Below are 24,794 nucleotides of genomic sequence, written 5' to 3'. Positions count from 1 at the left end.
CATTACTCTCCATCACCCTTTTCACTGTCATCACTTCATCTCTCTCTCTCTCTCTCTCTCTCATTACATTTCCTTGACTGCCTGTCTCCAACTCACCATAAAGGGGAAGATAAATTGGGGGGTGGGGGGGGTGAATGAGAAGGTGAGAGAGTTTAAAGAGAAAAAAAGATGAGAAAGGTTAAGAGAGAGAAGGAAGTGAAGGAAGATGGATGGAGGAAGAGAAGGAGAAAAGAAAAAGCTGGAGAGGCAGAAATGCTTACACACACACACACACACACACACACACACACACACACACACACACACACACACACACACACACACACACACGGCCATCTAGGTCAGATAGTTGGCCAAAGTCTCAGACCAATTAAGACTCTGCTGGAGACACGCAAAGGTCACAAGAACAGTGTGTGGACGTGTCCACGTGCATGCCCATTGCCCATATGGGTGTATGCATGTGCATGTTTAAGTGTCTGTGTCTTGACATGTGCTGCTGTGTGTGTGTGTGTGTGTGTGTGTATATGTGCTATTTTCATCGTCCAATGGTTTCTTGGCCTCCATGAGGAGAGAGAGATAATTTATCAGTGGTCCTCAGACCTTAGTTTTCATCTCGAGGACCCCCAAATGGATCCATTTGGCTGTGGACCCCCATCTAAAAATACACCACCATTCAAGATTTGTGTATTAAACAATGTTCATGTATTTTTCTAAAATCACATGCAAGCTTTCCCCACAATAACAACCATATACTAGTCTACATATTAAACAAGAGAAATAATCCTTAGACTTGTTTTTGACAATGACACTGAAAAAGGCCTACAGTATCTTCCTAACCACCAGGATATTCTGTATGTATTTGTGTGTGCTTTTTATATCATAAGTTATGGGCCATTCTTTGTCCCTTTGTGTTTATTGCCTGTGTGTGTGTGTGTGTGTGTGTGTGTGGGTGGGTGGGTGGCTCCTGTTTGACCTTGAGAGGTTTATATACCTGTCGAGTGCGTGCGTTTGTCTTTTCTCATAACACATTTCACACACAGGGTGGGTAGGTCTGTGTGGAAATATGAAACTGTTTATTATATTTTATATATTAAGTACATTTTATTTACAGAGCACATTTCACAGACATCGGTCACAAAGTGCTTCACAACAATAAACGCAAAACATGTCAACAATAAAGCAAGGAGACAGAAAACAGAACAAGGCACTGGTGAGAATCAAGAAATCAATACAGGACTATATGTTACACAGGCCTGTCTGAAAAGGTGGGTCTTTAAAAGTAAAAAAAGGGCCACAGATTGCAGGTGGTAGGGGAGGTCGTTCCATAGCCTGGGGCAAAACTAGCAAAGGCTCGGTCACCTTTAGTAGAGAGCCCTGCTGGAACAACCAGCAGGGCTTGGGAATAGGATCTCAGAGATCTTCTGGGAATGTATGGTTGGAGCAGGTCACACAGATTGTTTGTTTGTAACCTTTATTTCAGGGGAATCCAATTGAGACCAGGGTCTCTTTTTCAATGGCGCCCTGTATACAAATAAGAACATTTACATTTTACATACATGACATGGACACACAGTACAACAAATATAATCCACAAGCACATACACACAGAAACAAAACCTTGTAACCAAATGTTACAGAAAGCAGGTGCATATGCCTTCCTCTAGTGTGAGGCCAGTTAAGAGTATCTTAAAAGTATTAAACGAAATAAAAACATTCAACTTCAATTTATTTTGACAACCATTCCATAAATGTGGAGCATACACCCTGAAGGCAGTATCTCCCAATTTAGTAGTCGTTTTTGGTACCTTCAATAAAAGCATATCTTGTGATCTAGTACCATAAGCTGATGTATTGAGAACTAGCAGTTTTGTTAAATACAGAGGTAGTTTACCAATTAAGGCTTTATACGTGAACAGGGTAGCATGTTGTTTCCTTCTAAGAGCCAGAGAAGACCATTCTACTGAGGTATATAATGCACAGTGATGTGTTCTGAAACCTGCTCCTGTAATAAAGCGGAGTGCACTGTGATAAATTGCGTCCAAGGGTTTTAGAATGCTGTCAGTGGCATGCATATACAGGATATCTTCATAATCAAAAATTGGCACAATTGTTGCTTGGATTATCCTCTTTCTATTCTCTTTAGAGATATGGGGGTGCCTGCATGGCCATGGTGGGTTCTGTGTGTGATGACGAGGATTTTAAAATGAATTCTGTAATTTGCTGGGAGCCAATGCAAGGAGAACAAGATGGGTGTGATATGACAGGATCTCCTGTACCTGGTCACCAGTTGCAGCCGGTCTAATGATGATTGAGAGAGACTGGTGAATGACAGTAATCCAGACGTGAAGACACAAATGCATGGATGATCATTTCTAACTCCAGTTGTGAAACAACAATACAATACTGATGAGTCCTTCATACCACAGCATACACTAAATTCCTGTCTTAATGGCGCTTTTTAAATTAATTGCATTTTCATACCACTTTTCCAAGTGCTCAAAGCGCTTTACAATGGTTCGTTCATTCATACATTGGCAGGTGAAGCGGCGAACAGTCGATGCCAGTGTCCTCACTTCCCACATTCACACACCAATGGTGGCAAGCTAGCACCGACCGGCTCATTGGAGGCAATGTAGGGTTCAGTGTCTTGCCCAAGGACACCTCGACATGTGGGCAGGAGGAGCCGGGATTCGAACTGCCGACCCACGGATCATTGAACGACCTGCTCTACCTCCTGAGCCACAGCCGCCCCAAATCTAATTAATCTAATTCTGAGAATGTACAATTGTATCCAAGCCAATAGAGAGGGACAGTATAATATGACTTCATAGAGATGACCCAGCTGATGTCATAGATAGGCCGACTGGTCTTCAAGTTCTTTGTACATTATGTCACCTGGGCAATGGCTGTGGTGGCCATTTTGTAGTGCCGCAGATAGAAACCCCATTAATCTTTCCCATAGAGATAACAAAAAAAAAAGTGAGTGTGTTGGTTAAAAAAATATTGAACCAATGAAAAGTATTAAAGTGCTTCGGCTAAAAGGTTAGGTCGTTTCTTTCAGATAGCAGAGATATACTATAACGTCACTGTATGGCAGAAACCAGCACCATTTGTCAGGTTTTTTAAAAGTATAAAATGTGCTTCTGACAAAACACAGAACCTCAAACTCAAACAGCTACTGTAACTCCACCACCTCTCCCTCTCATGCAAGTATTTGACAATAAATAAAGTCATAATACCAGCTTTGATGATGCAGTAGCCTATTGCTTTCTTTTGTTCATTGTTAATTTCCTGGGGAAAAAAATAATAATCCTGAAAAAATGAACATTTTGGAGTCGTCTGGTTTCTGCCCAATAGCAGATATATTTAATAAATGAGTGTCACACAGACAGAAGTAGGGCAAATAGCAAATCTACAAGCTCAGAACGCGTCACATCTGTGAGCTTGCAGATCTTCTATTTTCACTACTTCAAAATGTAAAGTGTAATAAAAAATAAACATTTTGGACTTACAAGGTGATCTGACAATGATATAACAAGCTTTATATTCTATTCTACATTATACAAGTTCTATATTATGTTTTTCGATATGTGGGCATGTATGTGTGTCAATCCAAGTGTGTGTGCTCATGTGTTAAGTGCTCGTGCAGGTCTGTGTGTATGTGTGCACTGTATGCCCATTGCCCATCCATGTGTGTGTATCTACCACCATGCATATGTCCATTTACTGTGTGTGTGGGGACGGGGGGTAGCCAGAAGGACCCCGCAGGACATTGACCTTTAAACTTTCATGTCAATCTGTGTGTGTGTGTGAGCGCATTTTTACTTGTTCACAGTATATATGCACGTGAATTATTAATTGTGTGTGTGTGTGTGTGTGTCAGTTGTCTTTTGTATGTGAGTGCACTCACAGGTGGTGCAGATTTAAAGCCGGAGAACACCAGAATATCCTCAGTGTAAAACAATTATAATAATCCATAGCCCGTTTAGCCAAATATTATAGGATTCACAAAAATACAATTATCTCTGCTATCTGTTCCCAGACAGCGTTTTTGGTGAAAACAAGCTATATTCCCTCTTGTAATTCATTTATTTATATCATTAATCATGATACCAAGTTACCATGTTACCAAGATTGCCTTTTTTGACCATTAAAATATTGCACGAATCAGAGCCTATCTGTCATTGGACGATGCAAAAACGCTGATCCACGCCTTTGTTTTTTATCGGCTTGATTACTGCAATGCACCTTTTTCTGGACTGCCAAAGAAAACAACTGACAGATTACAACTTGACATTCTGTTTCTCTCCAAAGTTGAATGTTGCCTGTTGGAACAGCCACAAACTACACGGGTTCATCCCGATGTTCTGGGCATCTTTGTAAAGTTAGTGTTAGTAAAAAGCAGGTAAATAATGTTTGATCAGACTAACATCAGTCACTCTACCATTCAATGTAGTAGAAGTCTCAGCCTACAGGAAATACGTTTGCTGTGACCATGAGACCCGTTTCTGAATTGGTCTATACCAGGGGTGGGCAACTTTGACGATGGAGAGGGCCACTATATTTCCACACTCACTCCCTAGGGCCATATATTACTGTCGTCGCAAAAATTGCCGATCTACAAGCTCAAAACGCGTCGCGCTGCGACGCGTTTTGAGCTTGTAGATCGGCTATTTTTGCTATATTCGAATTGAAATGTTGAATTATTTTTTACTATTTTTGAATTGGAATCCTGAAAATTAACATTTTTATGTAATTTCAAATGCCTTTTAATTATACTTGTGTTGAGCAATGAGCTACTAATTTAGACTGAAGTAATTAAAGCGGGTCATGTTTTGCATGTTGTGGAATTGTAAACAGCTGAAACCAATATATCAGTATTCTGACTTTAACCTGAGGGCCGCATTAAGTGAAGGTGGGGGCCGCATGTGGCCCCCGGGCCGCCAGTTGCCCAGCCCTGGTCTATACCTTCGACAGGCAGCCTCTGTAGACATTTTTAAAGCACAGCTCAAGACCTACTTCTACACTCTTGCTTTTAGTTGATCTTTTAAATTCTTTGTTATTCATTTCCTCACTGTATTGCATTAGGCTACTGCTATTATTTTAATATTTTATGCCTTTTCTTTTTTCTCCATTGCACTGTAAAGCACTGTGTTGCATTTCATGTCATGAAAGGTGCTATACAAATAAAGTTTTATTATTATTGTTGTGAATTAATATTTTCTCCCTAGTCATTTCAGTTATGCATTGAATACGTACACAGTACCAGGTGTTTTTTCTGTGCCTGTGTTGTTGCAGTGAAGTGCCTGTAGATGGCAGTGTTCATTCACCAATATGCGTTTACAGAACACACACACATACACAGAATTCTGCATGTTTGAGGTGTGCTTCTGTAAATATGTGTGTGTGCACATGCGAACATTTTGATCTGTACATGGAGGATACATTTTCTTAATTGAACTGTGAGGGTGTAAGATTGATTTTACGGTGTAGTTTGTTTGCCGTCGCCAGGTTTCACAATGAAACTCAATATATTGTTGTCCATTAGCATTTATTTTTAACTGATGGTCGTGTGTACATGTGAGTGTGTGCCTTTGGGAATGTGTGTGAGTCATTGTTTCACTACATGGCTTTGTGTGAATGCTGTTTGTTTGCCTTGTGTTTCTCTACTGTGTGTGTGTGTGTGTGTGTGTGTGTGTGTGTGTGTGTGTGTGTGTGTGTGTGTGTGTCAGGTGAATTGTGTATCAATCAAGGAACATTAAAAACCCCACCTTTAACTCTCCCTCTCACACGCATGCGCGCACGCGCACACACACACACACACACACACACACACACACACACACACACACACACACACACACACAGCCTTCCTCTAACTCATTTTCTTCTCTTTTCCGTTCCTCCCTCTCTCTCTCGCTGTCTCTCGTCCAGGGTAACTTGCCCAAATACTCCCATAATTCCCTGGTGGTGCAGGCCATGAAGACCAACGTGACGGACCCCGACATGCACGTATTGTTCTTCGATGTGGAGGCGGTGATCATCCAGCTGCTGACAGAGGAGGCCCAGAGACCCAGCCCCCCGCTGATCTCCCCCGAAACGCTGCAGAAGAGCCAGGCTGGCCAAGACAAGGGAGGCTCCTTCCTGGCTAACAAGATATTTAAACAGGTGAGCTGTCAGTGTTCAGGTCCTTTCAGACGGCGGAGCGTTTGACACAGACGTTGTCGCCTGGATCAGAGACAGGTCTGCTCATGAGGGGTGCGGGACACGTAATGTAGAAAATAAATACAAATGAATGCACGCCTCTCATTGAAAATTAATTAGGCTACTAGGTGTGTCAATCGCTGCCCGTCTGAAAAGGCCTTTTCAAACTACGGGAACTCTAGCGTCCTTAGTTTGTCCACGTCATAAAAGGCAAACCTACTGAGAAATTAGGCAAACGTTCGTGGGAAATCCACCTGTCCATCCATCTCTGTGTTTCTATGGTTCCCTTATGGAGGTCTTATTTCATTCCATTCCTGTACAATCTAGTTGGAAAATCATTTATTATAATTAATGCTTACAGGCAATGAATGAAATGAGACGTGACCTGACGCAAATATTCTTAAATAGTTTTGCTCTATAAGTTTATGCTCTCTCTCTTTCTCTCTCTCCTCCCGCTCCCCTCCTCCCCGTTCCTTCCTTCCTCCTCCCAGGTGAAGGAGACGATGAAGGAGACCATCAAGGAGCACCTGATGGACGAGGACGAGGAGGAGGAGGAGGAGATGAAAAGGCGCGAGGAGAAGTCCAAGTCGCTCAGCCTGCTGGAGTACAACCTGACCATGGACACGGCCAAGCTGTTCATGTCCTGCCTGCACGCCTGGGGCCTCAACGGGGCCCTTGACGAGGTGTGCCTCGCTCGCCTGGGCATGCTCAAGCCCCACTGCCCCATCTCCTTTGGCCTCATCTCCCGCGGGGGCCACATGTCCCTCATGCTGCCCACCTTCAAGGTCAGTGGCTGGTTTTGGCCGCGGTTCGCAAACTTTTAATCGATCTGATTCTGTTTCCCCGAATTCTATTGCACTATTTATATTTATATATATATATTTATATTTTTTATACTCTCTCTATATATATATATATAATATTATACTTTCTATTTAAAATCTTGTTGGCTATTAAATCTGCCTTTTTTCCCCGCTTAACTTGCATTCTGCATTAAAAAAAATGAAAATCAGCATTTTATAAATGTATCTTATTCCATGATTTATATTTCAGGACTGTACTTCTCAGTCTTCAGACTAGGGCGGTTCAATGTATCAGGATTTCATCGACATATGATATGAGACTTGATATTGTCTGCGATTTCGGGTATTGTAATATGGTGACATGTGTTGTATATAATAGGCCTATCTCACAGCCCGCTTTCCACGCCCACTTCCGGTAAATAGTGGTGTCTTTAACATTAGCATTTACACGTTTTTTTCTCTGGAGAATCTAAGTACATTTTCTAATGTAAAAATGTGACAGACCAATATTATTATGAAGCAAAAAAGATGGTAAATCAGCTCGAACAGATAGAACAAACCTTACCTTGAGAAAACAAAAGTTGTAGACTTCTTAAATTACCTCTGTTAACATGTAGCGTCTATGGAGCGACGTCACGCTATCACCACTAACCCCAAAAGGGGGCGTATTAAGGGGGGCGGGGAAATTCTGTGAGATAGGCTTATTGTTGACTGTTCCTGGTTTTAATCACATAAGACTTAATTTTACACTTTCCAATGGATCACATCGTCTGTCGGATGTCCAAAACTGTTACTTTTCAGGATTCACATTAAAAAGTTGCAAAAATGTAGCAGATCTGCAAGTTCAAAAGCCTTTGAGCTTGTAGATCTGCTTCTTTTGATGCTTTTGTGTGACGCTGTAATATAATCAAGTGCCCCGTTAATTTACGGGGGGGGGGGGGGGGGGGGGGAACATGGAGAATAAGAGGTTTCTGCCCGACCTCCAGTGTTGTTTTTGACAGCCAATTTAGTTTTAGTCACATTTTAGTCACCCGTAATGTTTTAGTGTGAGTCTAGTTTTAGTCGGCTAAATATCATATGATTTTAGTCGACTAAATCTACAGTTGATTTGATCGACTAAAATGTATTTTGGCGGGCCTTGATGGCGTCGTAATGGCTGATTTTACACATGCTGAAAATATCCGATCTACAAGCTTGTAGATCTGCTATTTTATGCATGCAACCAAGCATTAAATGACTTGTCTTTTAGTTCTACTGGATCTCTTCTCCCTGCCTTTTAGTCTCGTTTTTTATGTTTTCGTCAATGGAAAAGGGTAGTCGACGAACATTTTTCGTCATGGGTTCGGTCAACAAAATCAACACTGCCGACATAAACAATATACTTTGTCCTTCCCAGGAGTCCTTGCTGCACCAGTTGTCCCAGGCCACAGGCATGAAGCTCACCCTGTCGGACATCGTGGGTAAGGGCACGTACGGCGTCTCCCGGGCCGTGACCACCCAGCACCTTCTGTCTGTCATCTCATTGGCTAACACCCTGATGGGGATGACCAACGCCACCTTTGTTGGCGAACACATGAAGAAAGCACCGGCCAGGTAATGGAACACTCGCACGTGCGGACGCACATGCACGCCACGCACACACAGGTTTAATTAAGGTTACATTCACGAAAGCATGCCATATGTCTTCATACTACAATAAGCATGTCACTCAGTACTCTATAAGTACCGCAGCATCTCCTCCATGTGAGGCGGCTGCCAATTATAGCAGAGACATCACAGTACTTTGTCAGCCTTTTTGCCTCCTTGTTGACATGTGACAGTGTTTCAGTCTTCTGTGTGGTGCAAGCAATGAGGTACCCGAGTGGTGTGTAACCAGATGGAAAGATCTGGGGAATCTGGTGGGAAGGACTTGTAGTCCTCATTGAATGCAGTGTTCTTAAGGAATGAGTGTGAGATAGAGCAGGGGTTCTCAACGTTTTTGGCCGGGGACCCCCGGAAATGCTTTGGCAATGTCTCGGGACCCCCGCCCCGCCCCCTCCCGACCCCCAATATAAATTGACTGCTACAATAACCTTAAACCATTTTGGGCGGGAACCCCTTTTGGTGTTTTAAGCATTGTTATAATTTAGCTATTGAAAAATAGCAGATCTACAAGCTCATAGCGCGCCATCGAGTGGCGCGCTATGAGCTTGTAGGTCTGCTATTTTTGAAAAATCGTGAAAATAAAATTTAAAAAAAGTCTTTTTTTTTTTCTTTTTTTTCTGGAAAATAATTTGGGGACCCCCTAAAATACTTTGGCGACCCCTCGAGGGGTCGCGACCCACGGGTTGAGAACCCCTGAGATAGAGTGGTCAGTAAAGGGAAGATGAGCGAGTTTCCCCTCAGAGTTATAGCCCAGTCCAGTGTTCCTGTTGGCGTAAATCCATGAGGACTCGTCTGGCACCTGTAGCTGTTAGCAGGTGACTGTGACCAGCATAGGTGACTGTTGCCCCCTGATCTGGACGGACACACACGCACGCACGCACGCACGCACACGCACACATGCACGCACACGCACACATGCACATGGATCAGTGGTAGCCTAAAGGGGTGTGCTTGTGAGCTAAAGTGAGCTTGTGATTGGAAGGGTGCCAGTTCAGTCGCTAGCAGGGTTAACGGGACCAAAAACATTCCCTCAGAGAGATCCAGAAACACATACAAAACCAAACGAACCTACAACGCTGAATGGACAAATGATCTTTTAGCTTCTGTAGGTATACAAAAGCAGGACATCTCTCACCAATGCTAAGGATGCAGGAGTGGTTCTTGTGTTGCTATCTGCACCCCACTGGAGATCAGCGTTTTATTTATTTTTAAATGTACCAGGAGTAAAGAATAAAATAAAGACTATTACTTAAAGTTATAACTCTCAGTCGACCTTGGCGAGGTGTACTGAGGGTTTTCATCCCTGACAGAAGCGAGTAGATGTAACCTTGATAGATACACTGCATGGCAGCACCATTCAGAAAGAGGGAGTGTAAAATGCAGGAAATGAGAGACATAATGCTTAATAAAACTGCAAGAGAAAATAGCTAATGATGCTATGAATGGATGACAACCCACCTTTTGAAGAATATGACATTACAAATGAGAAATGAGTGAAGGACTACGATTTCTTACCATTTAGTTTAACACTATAATGATTAGTAGAGTCACTGCGTATGTCAATGTTCTCTCCAATTCCATCTGTAGTACCACTGTGTACCCCTAGGGGTATGCATACCCCCATTGGAGAAAAACTGGTGTCGGAGGACAGACGGACAGAGAGCGAGACATGCACGCACGCACGCATGCACGCACGCACGCACGCACGCACGCACGCACGCACGCACGCACGCACGCACGCACGCACGCAGCCATGCACGCACACACGCACGCACACACGCACGCACGCAGGCACGCACGCACACACACACACACACACACAAAGGTGAAGGTGATTGTTTGGTCTGTGTGGGAGCTGTGAATGATTTAACATGAGTGGCCATGACTGGCCTTCACTAGTACCTCAATACCTCCATGACCATTTCATCAACTGTTGAACCACCGAGCATGGACCCTGGTAGAAGATAAACGAGGGCGGGGAGAGAGAGAGAGAGAGAGAGGGGGGGGGGGGGGGGGGGGCTGATGGAGAGGAAGAGTGGCAGGGAGAGACAAAGAAATGGAGAAGGAGAGAGAAGGTGAACAGGAGACAGGAAAATGAGAGAGAAGCGGAGATGAATGGAAAACGGGAGATGAGCGAGATAATGGGAAGGCGAGAGAGGACACTGACAGAGGAGTGAGAGAGAGACAAGGGGAGAGGCAAGGACGACTGGACGAGAGACGGAGAGGTAAAAGGAGAATGAGAGAGAGAGAGAGAGAGACAGACAGAGAGAGAGAGAGAGGGAGGGGGGGAGAACAGTTGTGTGTAGAAAGGAATCACGGGCAAACTTCTCTTCCGTCTTCCTATATCTGTCTCACAGATCCTGTGCTGAATATTTGAAGACGTTTTGTGTTTTTCATGTCCCCATCTCACATTTATGACAGTAGAACAGCTCCCTGCCCTTTCACTGGACTTGGACAAATAAAGTAGCGCTGCCATATCAATTAACAATAGCATTTTTGTGTTTCATCTCGGCAGACATGCTTTCTGTATGCAGCACGGCCGATATACCATGCCATACGAGGGTTTGCCCATTGGTTCTCAACCTGTGGCCCAGGGCCCAGGGTGGTCCCCAAATGATTTCCTGTGGTCCCCAAATATTTGCTTAAAGTGCAACAGTGTTTTCTCACACAAATGTGCAGGGTGTGTATGCAGGGTGTCTGCACATTTCTAAAATGACAATTTAAGGACTTTTAACACCTTTTTAAAGGGGAATAACTCATTTTCAACATTGAACTATGTCATTAATATCCTTAAACTTAGAGTTGTTGTGTGGAAATAATAACAAAGTCCTCCCTTCTGTTCAGCCTACAGTAGAACTGGAGGTCTAGAACTTGGGGTCATGTGATCAGTGACATCATGGCGGTGTACTCTTTGGCTTGCAGAGTACACCGACGTGATGTCACTGATCACATGACCCCAAGCTCTAGACCTCATAGGCTAAATAGAACCCCTTCTTCTTCTGGGACTTTTTTTTAAATTATTATTTCCACACAACAACTCTAAGGTATATATATTAATGACATAGTTCAATGTTGAAAATGAGTGGTATTCCCCTTTAATACCTCTAAAAGACAAAAAGACAAGACAAATTCAAAAATTGTCAATTATTACCCAAGGAAGAGGCAAATATTGTGAAAATAGTCAATCTACAAGCATACAACGCCTTGCAAACGAGGCGTTGTCACAATATGTATCTATGGAACCGAGTGAAACTAAATGTAATGTCAACTCCGAGTCATTGTCAGGGTGGGGGCCCCCAGTTCAAATATGATTATCTTGGGCGGGTCGCGGCCTGGTGGTTGAGAACCACTGGATTAGCTGACACCAACTCAGGAGGACTCCTTGAATTGCCACCCTCCACTTCTTCCTATCCAGCATCAGGAGTACTGGCAGGAGCTCTGCAGTGTTGCTGGCTCCGCTGTCACGCCCCAGTGTGTCCATATTGGAGCTACGCCCCCTTCCCCTCCTAAGCTGGGCCTTGGGTTTGGCTCCCACAGTATCAGTGGGGCTCTGTATCAGTTCCAGTGTCCAGTCAGCCTCATACTTCACTCTCTGACCTTGGCCGTGACCCGCGTTATACGCCCCCCGCTGGTCTCTGATGTGGTCGACCCATGTGACATCAAGTGCCATTCGTAGCATTCTTGTATAGACGCCATCTAAGACATGGCTGCAGGGGCAGCCATGTCTTGAGGTGATCTCCATCTCCACGACTATAACAAAGAATAATGTTCTGTGCAGAAGGAAGCACGGTGGTTGAGATCTAGTACAAAACTAGAAAAAGTGCCCTTCTGGGCACAGGTCTCCACCAGGAGGATAGGACTGTGTGAGATGTTTGGCAAAATGTTTAGGATTAATATAAACATGTTTTTGAGGCATTTTGTTCCAAAAATGTGTTTTGCAAAAATCAACCTGTTGGTGGCGCTATAACAGGCCAATGTGAAAAGGGTGGGATATATTCATCAGCCTAGTAAGAAAATGTGTGAAAGATTTCACGTAAATTGCATGCTGCGTTCATGATTTGAGGCTTTTGTTCAAAACGGGGCAATCGTGCAAACTGTGAAAGCTAATTATAGCCAATTAGGATGGAATATGAAATATCGGACAGATCCGACTTGAGCACATGACTATAGAGATAGTGTGTAACGATTTGTGAGATTTTTGGACAGAATCTGGAGGAGTAATATCAAAGAAATTGTTTTACAAAAGTCGGCCTCCTGGTGGCGCTATAAAAGGCAGATGCGGAAAATGCAGGTCAACGGTTTGTCCTTGGCCTCTAGGGAGTGTGCATGCAACGTTTCACGCAGATCGGTGCAGTTTTAGGTAAAAACTGTGAAAAGCTGCCTCATGGTGGCGCTATAACAGGCCGTTCTGGAAAATGTGGGGCAGAGGTTCATCGTTGGCATCCAGGGAGTGTGTGTGCAAAGTTTGGCATCGACCGGGTTAACGGTGCCGGAGATTAGCTGGTAACAGACGGACGGAAGGAAGGACGCACACACGCACACACACACGGACGGAGTGCAAAACATACTCTCTCCCCATGCCTTCGGCCTGGTGGAGACAATGATGTACTTGAATTTATGATTTATCTCTCCCTCCCTCTCTCTCTATGGCTTTGAGAGACGGAGAGTGAAAGAGAAATGCAGAGGAAACGAGAGAAGTAAATGTAGGCTCCATTTGAAGTTGCACAGTTGGATTATTGGCGCGTGATAACAACTGGCACTAGGAATTAATAATCATACTTTGAAGATTACGGAGAGAGAGTTTGAATAACAGGAGAAATCCCTTCAGAATTACGTGCGGTATAAGACCGGGTACCACGTTACAAAGCATTTTAACCGCCCGACTGACCGGCGCATTCCCAGTGGGTGCTCGCTGTCTCCCGTGGGTGCTCGAGCCCCTGAGCACCCACGGGATCGGCGCCTATGGATCAAAACCGTTTTTGAACTACAGCCTATTGAGTGATTTGCTTCTGAAAACTGAAGTTCTTAGAAGTTGGGTTAGAATATTTATGCCTCATCCTCACACAAAAGGCACGACTTGTATGGCAGGGGTTCTCAACGTTTTTGGCCGGGGACCCACGGAAATGCTTTGGCAATGTCTCGGGACCCCCGCCCCGCCCCCTCCCGACCCCCAATATAAATTGACTGCTACAATAACCTTAAACCATTTTGGGCGGGAACCCCTTTTGGTGTTTTAAGCATTGTTATAATTTAGCTATTGAAAAATAGCAGATCTACAAGCTCATAGCGCGCCACCGAGTGGCGCGCTACGAGCTTGTAGGTCTGCTTTTTTTTTTTTTTGGAAAATAATTTGGGGACCCCCTAAAATAATTTGGCGACCCCCCGAGGGGTCGCGACCCACGGGTTGAGAACCCCTGTTGTATGGAACCTACGGCTCATTACTGTGTGTGCAGTCACAGTGCATCTTCAACACTAAAACGTAATTGCTTGAACATGTTTTTTTATGTGGATTCTGGCACAAATAAAAACATGTTAAATCCTCTGGAATGGAAAATTACAAAGGATTTAATTTATGTGCATTTCACGAAGACGGAAATGTAGATATACACCCAAGAGGGACTAAAACACTAAAATGCTAAAACGTCCATCACCAGAGTTTTTTCCCCCCGATCCTTTGTTCCTCCTGTTGAAGTGTGGGCCAATGGTCCATTCTAGACACAGTGAGGAATAGATACTCCTTGAACCTGGGCCAAGTCTACAAATGCCTAAATCAGTAGTTGTCAAACTCTTTCGTGCCAAGGACCTCCGAATTGATATATTTGTTAAAAAAAAGAAGAAGAAAGAAAATGGCAGATGTACTGTACAAGCTCACTGTAAGCTTGTATATCTGCCTCCTTTCCGTTAATTGGTTCTCACTGGCTGAGACTGAGGAGGTGCAAACTGTGCAAAGCGCAACTGAAGCCAATAGCTGATAGAATACATAACCTGGGGGAGTGTTACAATAAGTCTAAATCTGCAGTTTCTTCAATTACTATACCAATAGTACCAAAACATCATAATTATACATAATCTGCCAATGGTTTATGAAACACAACAGTAGCTGTGTGTGTGTGTGTGTGTGTGTGTGTGTGTGTGTGTGTGTGTGTGTGTGTGTGTGTGTGTGTGTGTGTGTGTGTGTGTGTGTGTGTGTGTTAGAACCCACTTCTAAAACAGTTAAACTGGCTGTTCAACCAGCCACTCTGACATGTGAACAAAGACAAGTATAGTGTATTTACATTTCTATTATTTTAATATATTCTTTGTATCTTTAATGGCTTAAGGGTTGGCTTGTACTGTACTTTTGTTGCATAAAAGAGTCAATGTAGAAAACACCATGAAGCTCACAGCTGTACAGCCACTTGTTTTATTGCACACACTTTTCACTGTGTGTGTGTGTGTGTGTGTGTGTGTGTGTGTGTGTGTGTGTGTGTGTGTGTGTGTGTGTGTGTGTGTGTGTGTGTGTGTGTGTGTGTGTGTGTGTGTGTGTGTGTGTGTGTGTGTGTGTGTGTGTGTGTGTGTGTGTGTGTGTGTGTGTGTGTGTGTGTGTGTGTGTGTGTGTGTTTTTGCACCTGTTACCACAGGCATGAATGACTGAACGTGTAATTTGGGTGTCCAGCATTCTGGGTCCTAATTTGGCTCTCTATTTACTCTCACTTGAGACTGCCTCTCCTCTCCTCTCCTCTCCTCTCCTCTCCTGCTTAAATATTTCATGTTCTCCCCCCCAGACCTCCCAGACCAGGCACACCAGAGACCCCTCGCAGGATGTCGTCCTCCCCGGCCCAGCCCAACCCGGCCGCACAGGCTCAGATCAAACAAGGTAACTACAAAAGGAGGCGCGCCGCTCGGTTCAACGCCCCGGGGGCCTCCAGCAGGGAGGAGGGAGGGGACCAGGCGAGGAGGAGAAGAGGGGGTGGCGGGAGGGGATGGGATGGGGGCCGATGGGGACAAGAGGAGGCTAAAGCCCCATTTGTATTGTCGGTGGCGCGCGCGGAAATGTCCAGGTCAGTGTTGATTTCGTCGACTAAAACTATGGCGAAAAATGTCTGCAACTACCTTTTTTCATTGACGAAAACTAAATAAAAGCGAAATTAAAAACCAAGCTATGATGACTAAAACTATGACTAAATATACTGACAATTTCATCAACAAATAAAAAGTTGACTAAAATGTTAGGGAGGGACTAGTGGAGAAGAGATCTAGTACAGCTAACTGACTAGAACTAATGGGGGGCGCTCGCTGGCCAAGTGGTCCAGGCGCATGCCACATAGGCTTTTGGCCTTCAAGTCCCGTTCATGAAGACAGTCAGTCTTCCCTTGATGCTATCAATAAAGGCAGAAAAGCCCAAAACAAATCTGTAAAAAAAAGAGGGAAAAAAATAACTAATGGTTTCGTGTGGGTGTCACAGACCTAAATTAGCTCATCACGACACGTCGTGAGCTTGGAGATCGGTTATTTTCGCTGGGCCGCACGGCGGAGCATACATTAAGCGTAAGGGAAAGAGAGGGGGCGAATTGCATGGATAAGCGCTTGCCGTTAGCCCACAGGTCAGAGGAAGGACCCTGGGACAGTGGAAATTTTTATTTTATTTCTTTATTTGAGGTTTTTGCATGGGTCATTTAAAGGGTGATATGTTTTTTCGTTTTTGGTCATGTGATGCTGTTGCCAGCACAGTACTGTGCATCTTACTTTTATGAATGTATTTGTTATTGCTTATTATTAATATAATTAATTGTGACCTGCAGTGATGTAACTAGCCTGCATCCTGCATCCTTAGACTCACTACATTGAGAAAGGACGCAATCATGTGACCCTCCGGGGGTTCCTGGGATGCAGTACTGTACTCAGTACTGTACTCTAATGTCGTTGAAGTAGGACTCATAAAATATCCCTGAGACCCATCAAAAAGACCACCTCTGGGTCCCATTACATTGAAAACCTATTTACATCACTGGACCTGTAGGAAAGCTGATTGGATGACAGTATGAGAGAGAGAGAGAGAGAGAGAATCATAGAAATATGATAGAAAGTAACTTTGTTCCCAGTTGTATCTCCATCAGGTTGTGGAAGTAATTGACAATATATAAAGTTACTACACCAACTTTCATGAGGCCGTATTGTTTTCAAAATATAAGGTTTCCTTTCATTTCCTGAAAAATGTATATTTTTCATTTCCTGAAAAATGAACATTTTGGAGTTAAGTGGTTTCTTCCCGACAGCAGAGATACCCTTTGTCCACCACTGGATGGAAAGCAGCTCCGTGAACAGTCCTATTCCGTCTCCTCTTTTGTCCGTGAATGAACTGTCTCTTATTCTCTGATAATACGTCTGATGAAAGAGGACCTCTCCTTCTCTGACCAGATAACATGAAGGTTTTGACCAACACAATCACCATACAGCTGAATGTTTCAGGAGATAATCACACACACACACACACACACACACACACACACACACACGTCACACAAACGCATATGGACACTTGCGCGCGCGCGCGCGCACACACACACACACACACACACACACACACACACACACACACACACACACACACACACCTGCTTATGTACAGACCCACACAAAGTCCCCATCACACGCACACACTCACTTGATCACACATTCACGCAGTTTTCATTAACTCTCACAAACGCACATGCGTAAATACGTGTGTGTGTGTATGTGTGTATGTGTGTGTGTGTGTGTGTGTGTGTGTGTGTGTGTGTGTGTGTGTGTGTGTGTGTGTGTGTGTGTGTGTGGGAGGGGGGCGCACACACGCTATTGTGCCTCCATAATGTAGGCGGAGTGTGACAGGCGTGTGTTTGCTGGTGTCCTCATTCATGCCACACGCCTATTCACCACCTTTTCAGAGGGAAATGCTCTGCACTGACCTCTGAAACGCCTCGCTTAACCCCCCCTGAACCCCCTCTGAACACCCCCAAATCCCCCTCTTCTTGGAGCCCCCCTTTCTGAACACCCCCCCCCCCCCCCCCCCCCCGTCACAAGCCAGACCTAGACCCCCCCTCCCTGTACCACTTCTATTAACCCATTAAGACTTGAGGACCCGATTCTTCTACAATTGTCTTCTAAATCCTTGCTATATCAGCGGTTTTTCATGTCAAGGATCCCCCCAAATTATGCACTGTATACGTATACGTACTGTATACGATTTGTGCAAAGATTTGCACAAATTGTCACCAGTTGTAACAACTCAAGTCCCGTTACAAGTCCCGTTCTCCAGTTTTAAGTGATTTAAGTCAGTGGTTCTAAAACCTTTTCATGTCGAGGACCCCCAAATGAACATGTATTTGGCTGAGGACCCTCAACTAAAATGTTTTGTACCAGGGACCCCCAGAAGTGAAGATTTGTGTTAAAATAAATTGCAATTTTTCTATTTTCTTTTTAGATTTTTCCAAAGTTTTTCCAAAAATAGCTGATCTACAATTTCGCAGTGCGGCGTGTGACATGCTGTGAGCGTGTACATCTGCTATTTTTGAATAGCCACGTCATAAAATAAATGGATACAGTGGTTACAATGATGATTGCGATGCTGTATTAACACACTTTGCTTGGATGAACCACCATACTCTTTAAAGCACTTCATGAAGACACAGGATGTCCCTGCCGGTTTATCACAACCTGATGGATAAAGTAGCTCAACTTTCTCCTCATGAGTATTATATTTATTCATACGTTTGTTTTCACATTCCTCTCTTACAATTTCTCTCTCTCTCTCTCTCTCTCTCTCTCTCTCTCTCTCTCTCTCTCTCTCTCTCTCTCTCTCTCTCTCTCTCTCATATTAATATTTTCTATCGATTCCTCTTTCCTTATCATCTCTTTCAGGTGGAAACCTTGTGTCCAAAACCGTTACTTTTCAGGATTCAAATAAAAAAAGATCGACAACTATGATCAAGTAGTAGGGTGATAACTTTCTAACACAAAGTTAGAATATGGAGGTTTCTGCCCAACAGTGACGATATGTTTGTTTTCACATCTTCATACTTCTGTATCTCTTTCTCTCTCTCTTCATACGTTTCTATTGCTTCCTCTCTCCTTATATTTCTTTCCTCTCTCTCTCCTCCTTTGACTCCATGTTTGCCAGCCGTCTCATCATTGTTTGTTTCCCTCTGACTGGTATTACTAATATAACTCAAATATTGGGCTCACATTTTGCTCTCATCGTGGTTTTGGTGGTTCAGTTCATCAATGTATTTGAATAGAAATTGTGCAAAAATATCGAGAAGATATGTGAGATCTTCATGATGTCATGTATATACAGTATTTATGTGTGTATAAGTTCATTGTACTTTTGTATATAACATATAACAATATGTTTGTATTATGTAAATGTGACATACTAAGATAATACTGCATATGATGTGTAATTTTCATATTTTCAAATGTCACGGTACACTGTGAATCTCACAGTGAAAATAATGATCTAAATGCTTTTTAAATGCTTTCAGGGTCTCACTACTGTAGGTTGTTAAATTAAATTTCATGTTCCATTTAAAGTATTAGATTGAACAGGATGTTCTCTCTCTCTCTCTCTCTCTCTCTCTCTCTCTCTCGTTAATCCATCTCTCCTCAAAGTACTTGCTGGGGAAATAACAAGTTTGCCTTTCTGTCTGTCTGTCCTTTCTTTTAACTTTTAATGTCTCTTTATTTCTTTCTTTCTTTCTTTCTTTCTTCCTTCCTTCTTTCGGTTTGTCTCCGACTCATTCCTCCTCGTAATGTTTACAGATGGAATTTATTATTTATTATTAATTTCATGTTTCATTTTCTACTTTAATTTCTCCATTCTTCACATTATGTCTTCGCGCTCCTGCTTTCCGTCGTGCGTTCCCCGTTTTCTCTCGTTAATTTACGAATTAATTTATTGTATATTTCACCCCCCCCCCCTCTCTCTCTCTCTTCCATCATATTCTTTTAACTCCTTCCTCCCCTCTGTTGACTGTTGTTTCTCTTTCTCTCCTCTCTTCCACTCTTTTTTTTGCAAGCTGCTGCATCTGCCTCAGCCACCACTTCTTCTTCTACTACTCCTGCCCAGGGGGGATCAGGGCCCCCTGGGGGGCTCTCTCAGGGGGTCCCTGTGTCCCCTGGCCTGGGCCAAGCTTCATATAGTTTCCCCTCAGTCAACGAAGGTACTGATTGGCTGCCTGGCTGGCTGCCGCTGCTTTAGGGATCATATGACTCTCAACCAATCACACACACGTATCCACTACGTCCGTCTGTCTGTCTGTCTGTCTGTCTGTCTGTCTGTCTGTCTGTCTGTCTGTCTGTCTGTCTGTCTGTCTGTCTGTCTGTCTGTCTGTCTGTCTGTCTGTCTGTCTGTCTGTCTGTCTGTCTGTCTGTCTGTCTGTCTGTGTCATACACTCTTCTCTCTCTCTCTCTCGTTCTGTATCTTTCTTTATTCTTAATTGTGCGGCGGTATCACTAAATTCAGCCGATCTACAAGCCCAACAACTCTTCGCATTGTGAGCTTGCAGAAAGGCTATTTTCTTGCAAGTGACACCGCTGTACGATGGAATATTAATTATTTTCTTCTCTCTTCTAAAACTTCCACCTTGCTCTTTCTCCGTCTCTCTTTCTCTGTGGCTGGGAGACTCTCCACGATCACACAGGATGACACTGCGTAACTGACGGAGGCAGCCCAAGGCCTCAGAGGCAGTGTTAATTTCAGCGACTAAAACTAGTGTTCGTCGACTGTAACCTGTGACTAGAACCATGACTAAATATACTGACAATTTCAACATCATTAACAAATAAAAACGTAGGGACGGGCTCGGTACAGGACAATGCAGTGTTCACATTATAATATGTGAAATTAATGCACCCGCACACTATATAAACTCATAGCCCAAGACATTGCTGAGCTGGGCAGACTGGCAGCATGAGTTACATTGATACTGCAAGTGAACTATTGCAGCCACTGACTTGTACAGCAGCCTAAAAATATGTGTACAGAAGGTACAATATGTAAACACGACAACATATGCCTAGACATCTGCTCTGGTCTAATGGCTAGAGTGCTCCCCAAGTGAATAAAGTGCAGTATCGACTAGTCTACCAAGCTAAAATGGTCTTAAATCAGGTACATGACATTTGCATCATGTAGCTGACCAAGACTCTTCATGCAGATTAAAAACAGAGTTTCAGGCTTTCAAAACGTATTTTCCAACCTGCAAATTGCAATTTTCAGGTTGGAATTGCAATTGCAATTCAATGGGTTCTATGCACACATGCCATATTGGAAAGAACGTGGGCCCCTTCCTTACTTCCTTCACACGTGTTACTGCTGATACTAGTGACCATTTGTACACTCTCAGAGGTATGGGTGTGTTTGAGAAACACTGCACACATAATGGAACAGAGCCTTAATTAGTATAATCGGTAACACCTGACTTCCTTCACCTTCACACGGTGAAGGAAGTAGGAAAACGGCCCGGAAGTAGGAAGAGTTATTGTGTGTGTGTGCGCACAGAGCCCATTGGTACTGGTACAGTAGCTCAAGCCAGTGTTCTTCTTGTGAGCCATGAGGACCCGGGTACTGTACGAATCCTTCTTGTGAGCCATGAGGACCCGGGTACTGTACGAATCCTTCTTGTGAGCCATGAGGACCCGGGTACTGTACGAATCCTTCTTGTGAGCATGAGGACCCGGGTACTGTACGAATCCTTCTTGTGAGCCATGAGGACCCGGGTACTGTACGAATCCCACTCCTGTGTCTTTTCTCGTCTCTCCTCTCTCTCTGCCCTCAGTTTCCTGTCTCCACACCTTCCTATATATTAAATAAAGCATAACGATGACGACCAAATTACTTAACAAAGACTGCAACTTTGATTTAACGCCACACTCCATGGAGGGTCTCCACTTTCTATCGCTCTCTGTATTTCTGTCTTTCTCTCGCGCATTCTCACATCAGTCAATCACTACTCTTCTCTTATTCCCGATAGCGCCTTATCCCAGATGTCTGTCTGTCTGTCTGTCTGTCTGTCTGTCTGTCTGTCTGTCTGTCTGTCTGTCTGTCTGTCTGTCTGTCTGTCTGTCTGTCTGTCTGTCTGTCTGTCTGTCTGTCTGTCAGCCTGTCTGTCAGTCTGTTCGCTAACTTGTCTGTCTGCCTTCCAGGGCTGGGTTCAACTCCTTTTGGGTTGTCTTAACCACATACTCTAAATGCTGCAAGACAATCATTACAATTGTTAGGATTATAATTCATTGCATTCTGTTGTGTCGTGTTATGTTATATTTTGTTGTGCTCTACATAATGCTATTAACCACTTTAACCCTGGTGTCCTAATTTTGGGCATGTCATTGTAGGTGAAAATAAAACAGACAAATAAAAAATGTTAACGTTTAAGACATTTTGAAAGAGAATTGACCCCCAGCCCCGGGGTCCTGGTTTTTGTTTAGTTTTCGTTCACAGTTTTGACTTCTGTGCTGTCCAGTATAGTTCTGTATGTATGTCTCTCTGTCTGTCTTTGTGCCTGTTTGTCTATCCTGGTTTGTCTTTACCAACTCTGGTTCGCATGCTTGCTCTTTTCACTGGAGGTTATGGGGAGTATGTTAAATAAATACATAAATAAATCAAAACAAATAAGTAACTGGATTGAGCCTTGCTGAGGGTAAAATATATTTTTTAAATGTACCTAACAACTCGTTTTCGACAGCACCATTTAACACATTGTGTATTGTAGAAGCAGCATTTCTGTTTGACACCCCATTCCCTCTTGGCAAAATGATTTATCTTTCCGTCTCTTTTAAACACCAACTTGGACATTCTTCCTTTGGTAAATTTCTAAGCTGTATGTAATGCAGTCTTTTGCATTTGCTGTTTTTTTTTCTTTTCTTCTCTATCAGAGAACGAATGTCCTCATTTTCCTCTCTTTTTGTGGTTGTAGGAAAATGAAGTGCCTTTTACAACCAGCAATTCCTTAAAAAAACAATATATTTTATTATTGAAATGTATTTAAAAAAGAATACATTATACACATAATTAACTGAATAAAATGTCAACAATATGTTTCTTTACTGGGAGAAAAACAAAGCAAGCATGCTCACAGAGCTTAATTCCATGGTAGGCATTCTGGCTTTGTTGTTCTAGAACCCTACCAGGTTTAACCCTTCACAGTGTCCTCAAGACGTGTTGTTCTAGAACCCTACCAGCTAGGTTCTAGACTGCTCCTTCACAATGTCCTCTAGACGTGTTGTTCTAGAACCCTACCAGCTAGGTTCTAGACTGCTCCTTCACAATGACCTCTAGACATGTTGTTCTAGAACCCTACCAGCTAGGTATTAGACTGCTCCTTCACAATGACCTAGATGTGTTGTTCTAGAACCCATACCAGCTAGGTTCTAGACTGCTCCTTCACAATGTCCTCTAGACGTGTTGTTCTAGAACCCTACCAGCTAGGTTCTAGACTGCTCCTTCACAATGACCTCTAGACGTGTTGTTCTAGAACCCTACCAGCTAGGTATTAGACTGCTCCTTCACAATGACCTAGATGTGTTGTTCTAGAACCCATACCAGCTAGGTTCTAGACTGCTTCTTCACAATGTCCTCTAGACGTGTTGTTCTAGAACCCTACCAGCTAGGTTCTAGACTGCTCCTTCACAATGTCCTCTAGACGTGTTGTTCTAGAACCCTACCAGCTAGGTTCTAGACTGCTCCTTCACAATGACCTCTAGACGTGTTGTTCTAGAACCCTACCAGCTAGGTTCTAGAATCTAGACTGCTTCTTCACAATGTCCTCTAGACGTGAAAATGTCATCTGTGAAAAGAAAAAAGAAACAACCATGCCTTTAAAACACGTCTTGTTCTCAACATGTTGTCAGTGTCCGTACAGAATGCCTTAAAGCCTGAGTTTATGTTCTGCCGTGTCGCATTCTGAGCTTGTAGATGGGCTTTTTTTGGTTTGGTCACACGACCAAGTATAAATCGGGCTGAAAGGAGTACGTCACCCAAACGTATTTGACATCAATGCATCAAAGCATTTATTGTACCCTGAAAATTTAGCCTACTAAGAGTAGCCTCGAAAGAGACACTGACCACATGTTTAAAAGAATCTTCTCTATGGTGTGTGTTTGTAAATAAACAGTAAAGTCCCTGCCCCCCCCCCTTCCCCCTGTACATTAATGACAGAGGTAAGTCACGACTAGCAAAGAATTTTTCATAGAATTTCTTTGTTGCTCATATAGTCATTAAGCACATCCGTTGGTCTTATGTCAATTCATTATGCCATTGCATAAAGGTTTCGCTTGCCTAAGATATCTCTTGTCGTCAAGCGATGCCATCTTGTGATGGTGTGTGAATTGAACTTTGCAGTATCAATGATGGCTAATCAAGCTCATATATTGTCCTGATATATGTGAATATACAACATTTTGTTCATGTTGAGTATCACTGTATACATTGACCCATTTTATACTATCAAAATGTGTTTTTTTTATGGGGGGATATATATTTACACAGTATTCGGTATACTTAAATATATATGTATGTCTGATATTTGTAAACATCTGTGGCTCACAGAAATCCAACTGGGTCTGGAAGTTGAAGTGGCACCTTGATATGTTGAGTTTCTAGTATTTCCGTCGTACAGGATGTTTCTGTATGGTCATGTCATGTTCTGTTTACCTGTTGTTATTCCAGTTGTTTAGATGGTATGTAGTTGTTTTTTTCGTAGTTTGCGTCCTCCGTTCAAACATTGCAGCATGCCACAACAAGCTAAACAGCTAGCGTGCTGGTAACGACACCATTATGTTTCCAGTGGCAAATGCCGTGTTCATGAAAAAAATGACATTCTTGTTGACAAAAATGAAAGACTAAAACTCACAATGTCAAGGTATTGCTTTTTTTCTGTTTGCTAGCCTATTGTGTACTGTTTCCATTAGGCCATTTCCAAATTCTGGCAATAGTCATTTTGCACAGAAAGTGAAATGCCCTCGCCCGGAGGCTGGTGCGTTCGATACGTTTCCTTCCATCCCTCAGTATGTGTTGTCATTAATGTGTTTTTGAATACTTTATTCAAATAGGTGTATACATGCGTTTGTGTTCGGGTGTGTGTTTGTGCGCGTGTGTGTATGTGTGTGTGTGGGTGGGGGGGGGGGGGG

General features: G+C 43.3%; 1 protein-coding gene across 3 annotated transcripts in view; it reads left to right on the top strand.

The window, feature by feature from the left end:
* The window catches only part of wdr7 (WD repeat domain 7), a 145,847-nt gene that overhangs the window by 33,993 nt on the left and 87,060 nt on the right, over window positions 1-24,794 (top strand). For all 3 annotated transcript variants that reach the window (XM_079524621.1, XM_079524622.1, XM_079524620.1), the window contains exons 16-19: window positions 5,935-6,168; window positions 6,696-6,989; window positions 8,404-8,600; window positions 15,416-15,507. In XM_079524621.1, coding sequence (XP_079380747.1) covers window positions 5,935-6,168; window positions 6,696-6,989; window positions 8,404-8,600; window positions 15,416-15,507 — 817 coding nt within the window. The remainder of the gene's footprint in view (window positions 1-5,934; window positions 6,169-6,695; window positions 6,990-8,403; window positions 8,601-15,415; window positions 15,508-24,794) is intronic.

The sequence above is a fragment of the Electrona antarctica genome (assembly GCF_951216825.1).
Source record: "Electrona antarctica genome assembly, chromosome: 16".
NCBI lineage: Eukaryota > Metazoa > Chordata > Actinopteri > Myctophiformes > Myctophidae > Electrona > Electrona antarctica.
Note: the sequence above shows the minus strand (reverse complement) of the source record. Positions and strands in the feature narration are given on the sequence as shown.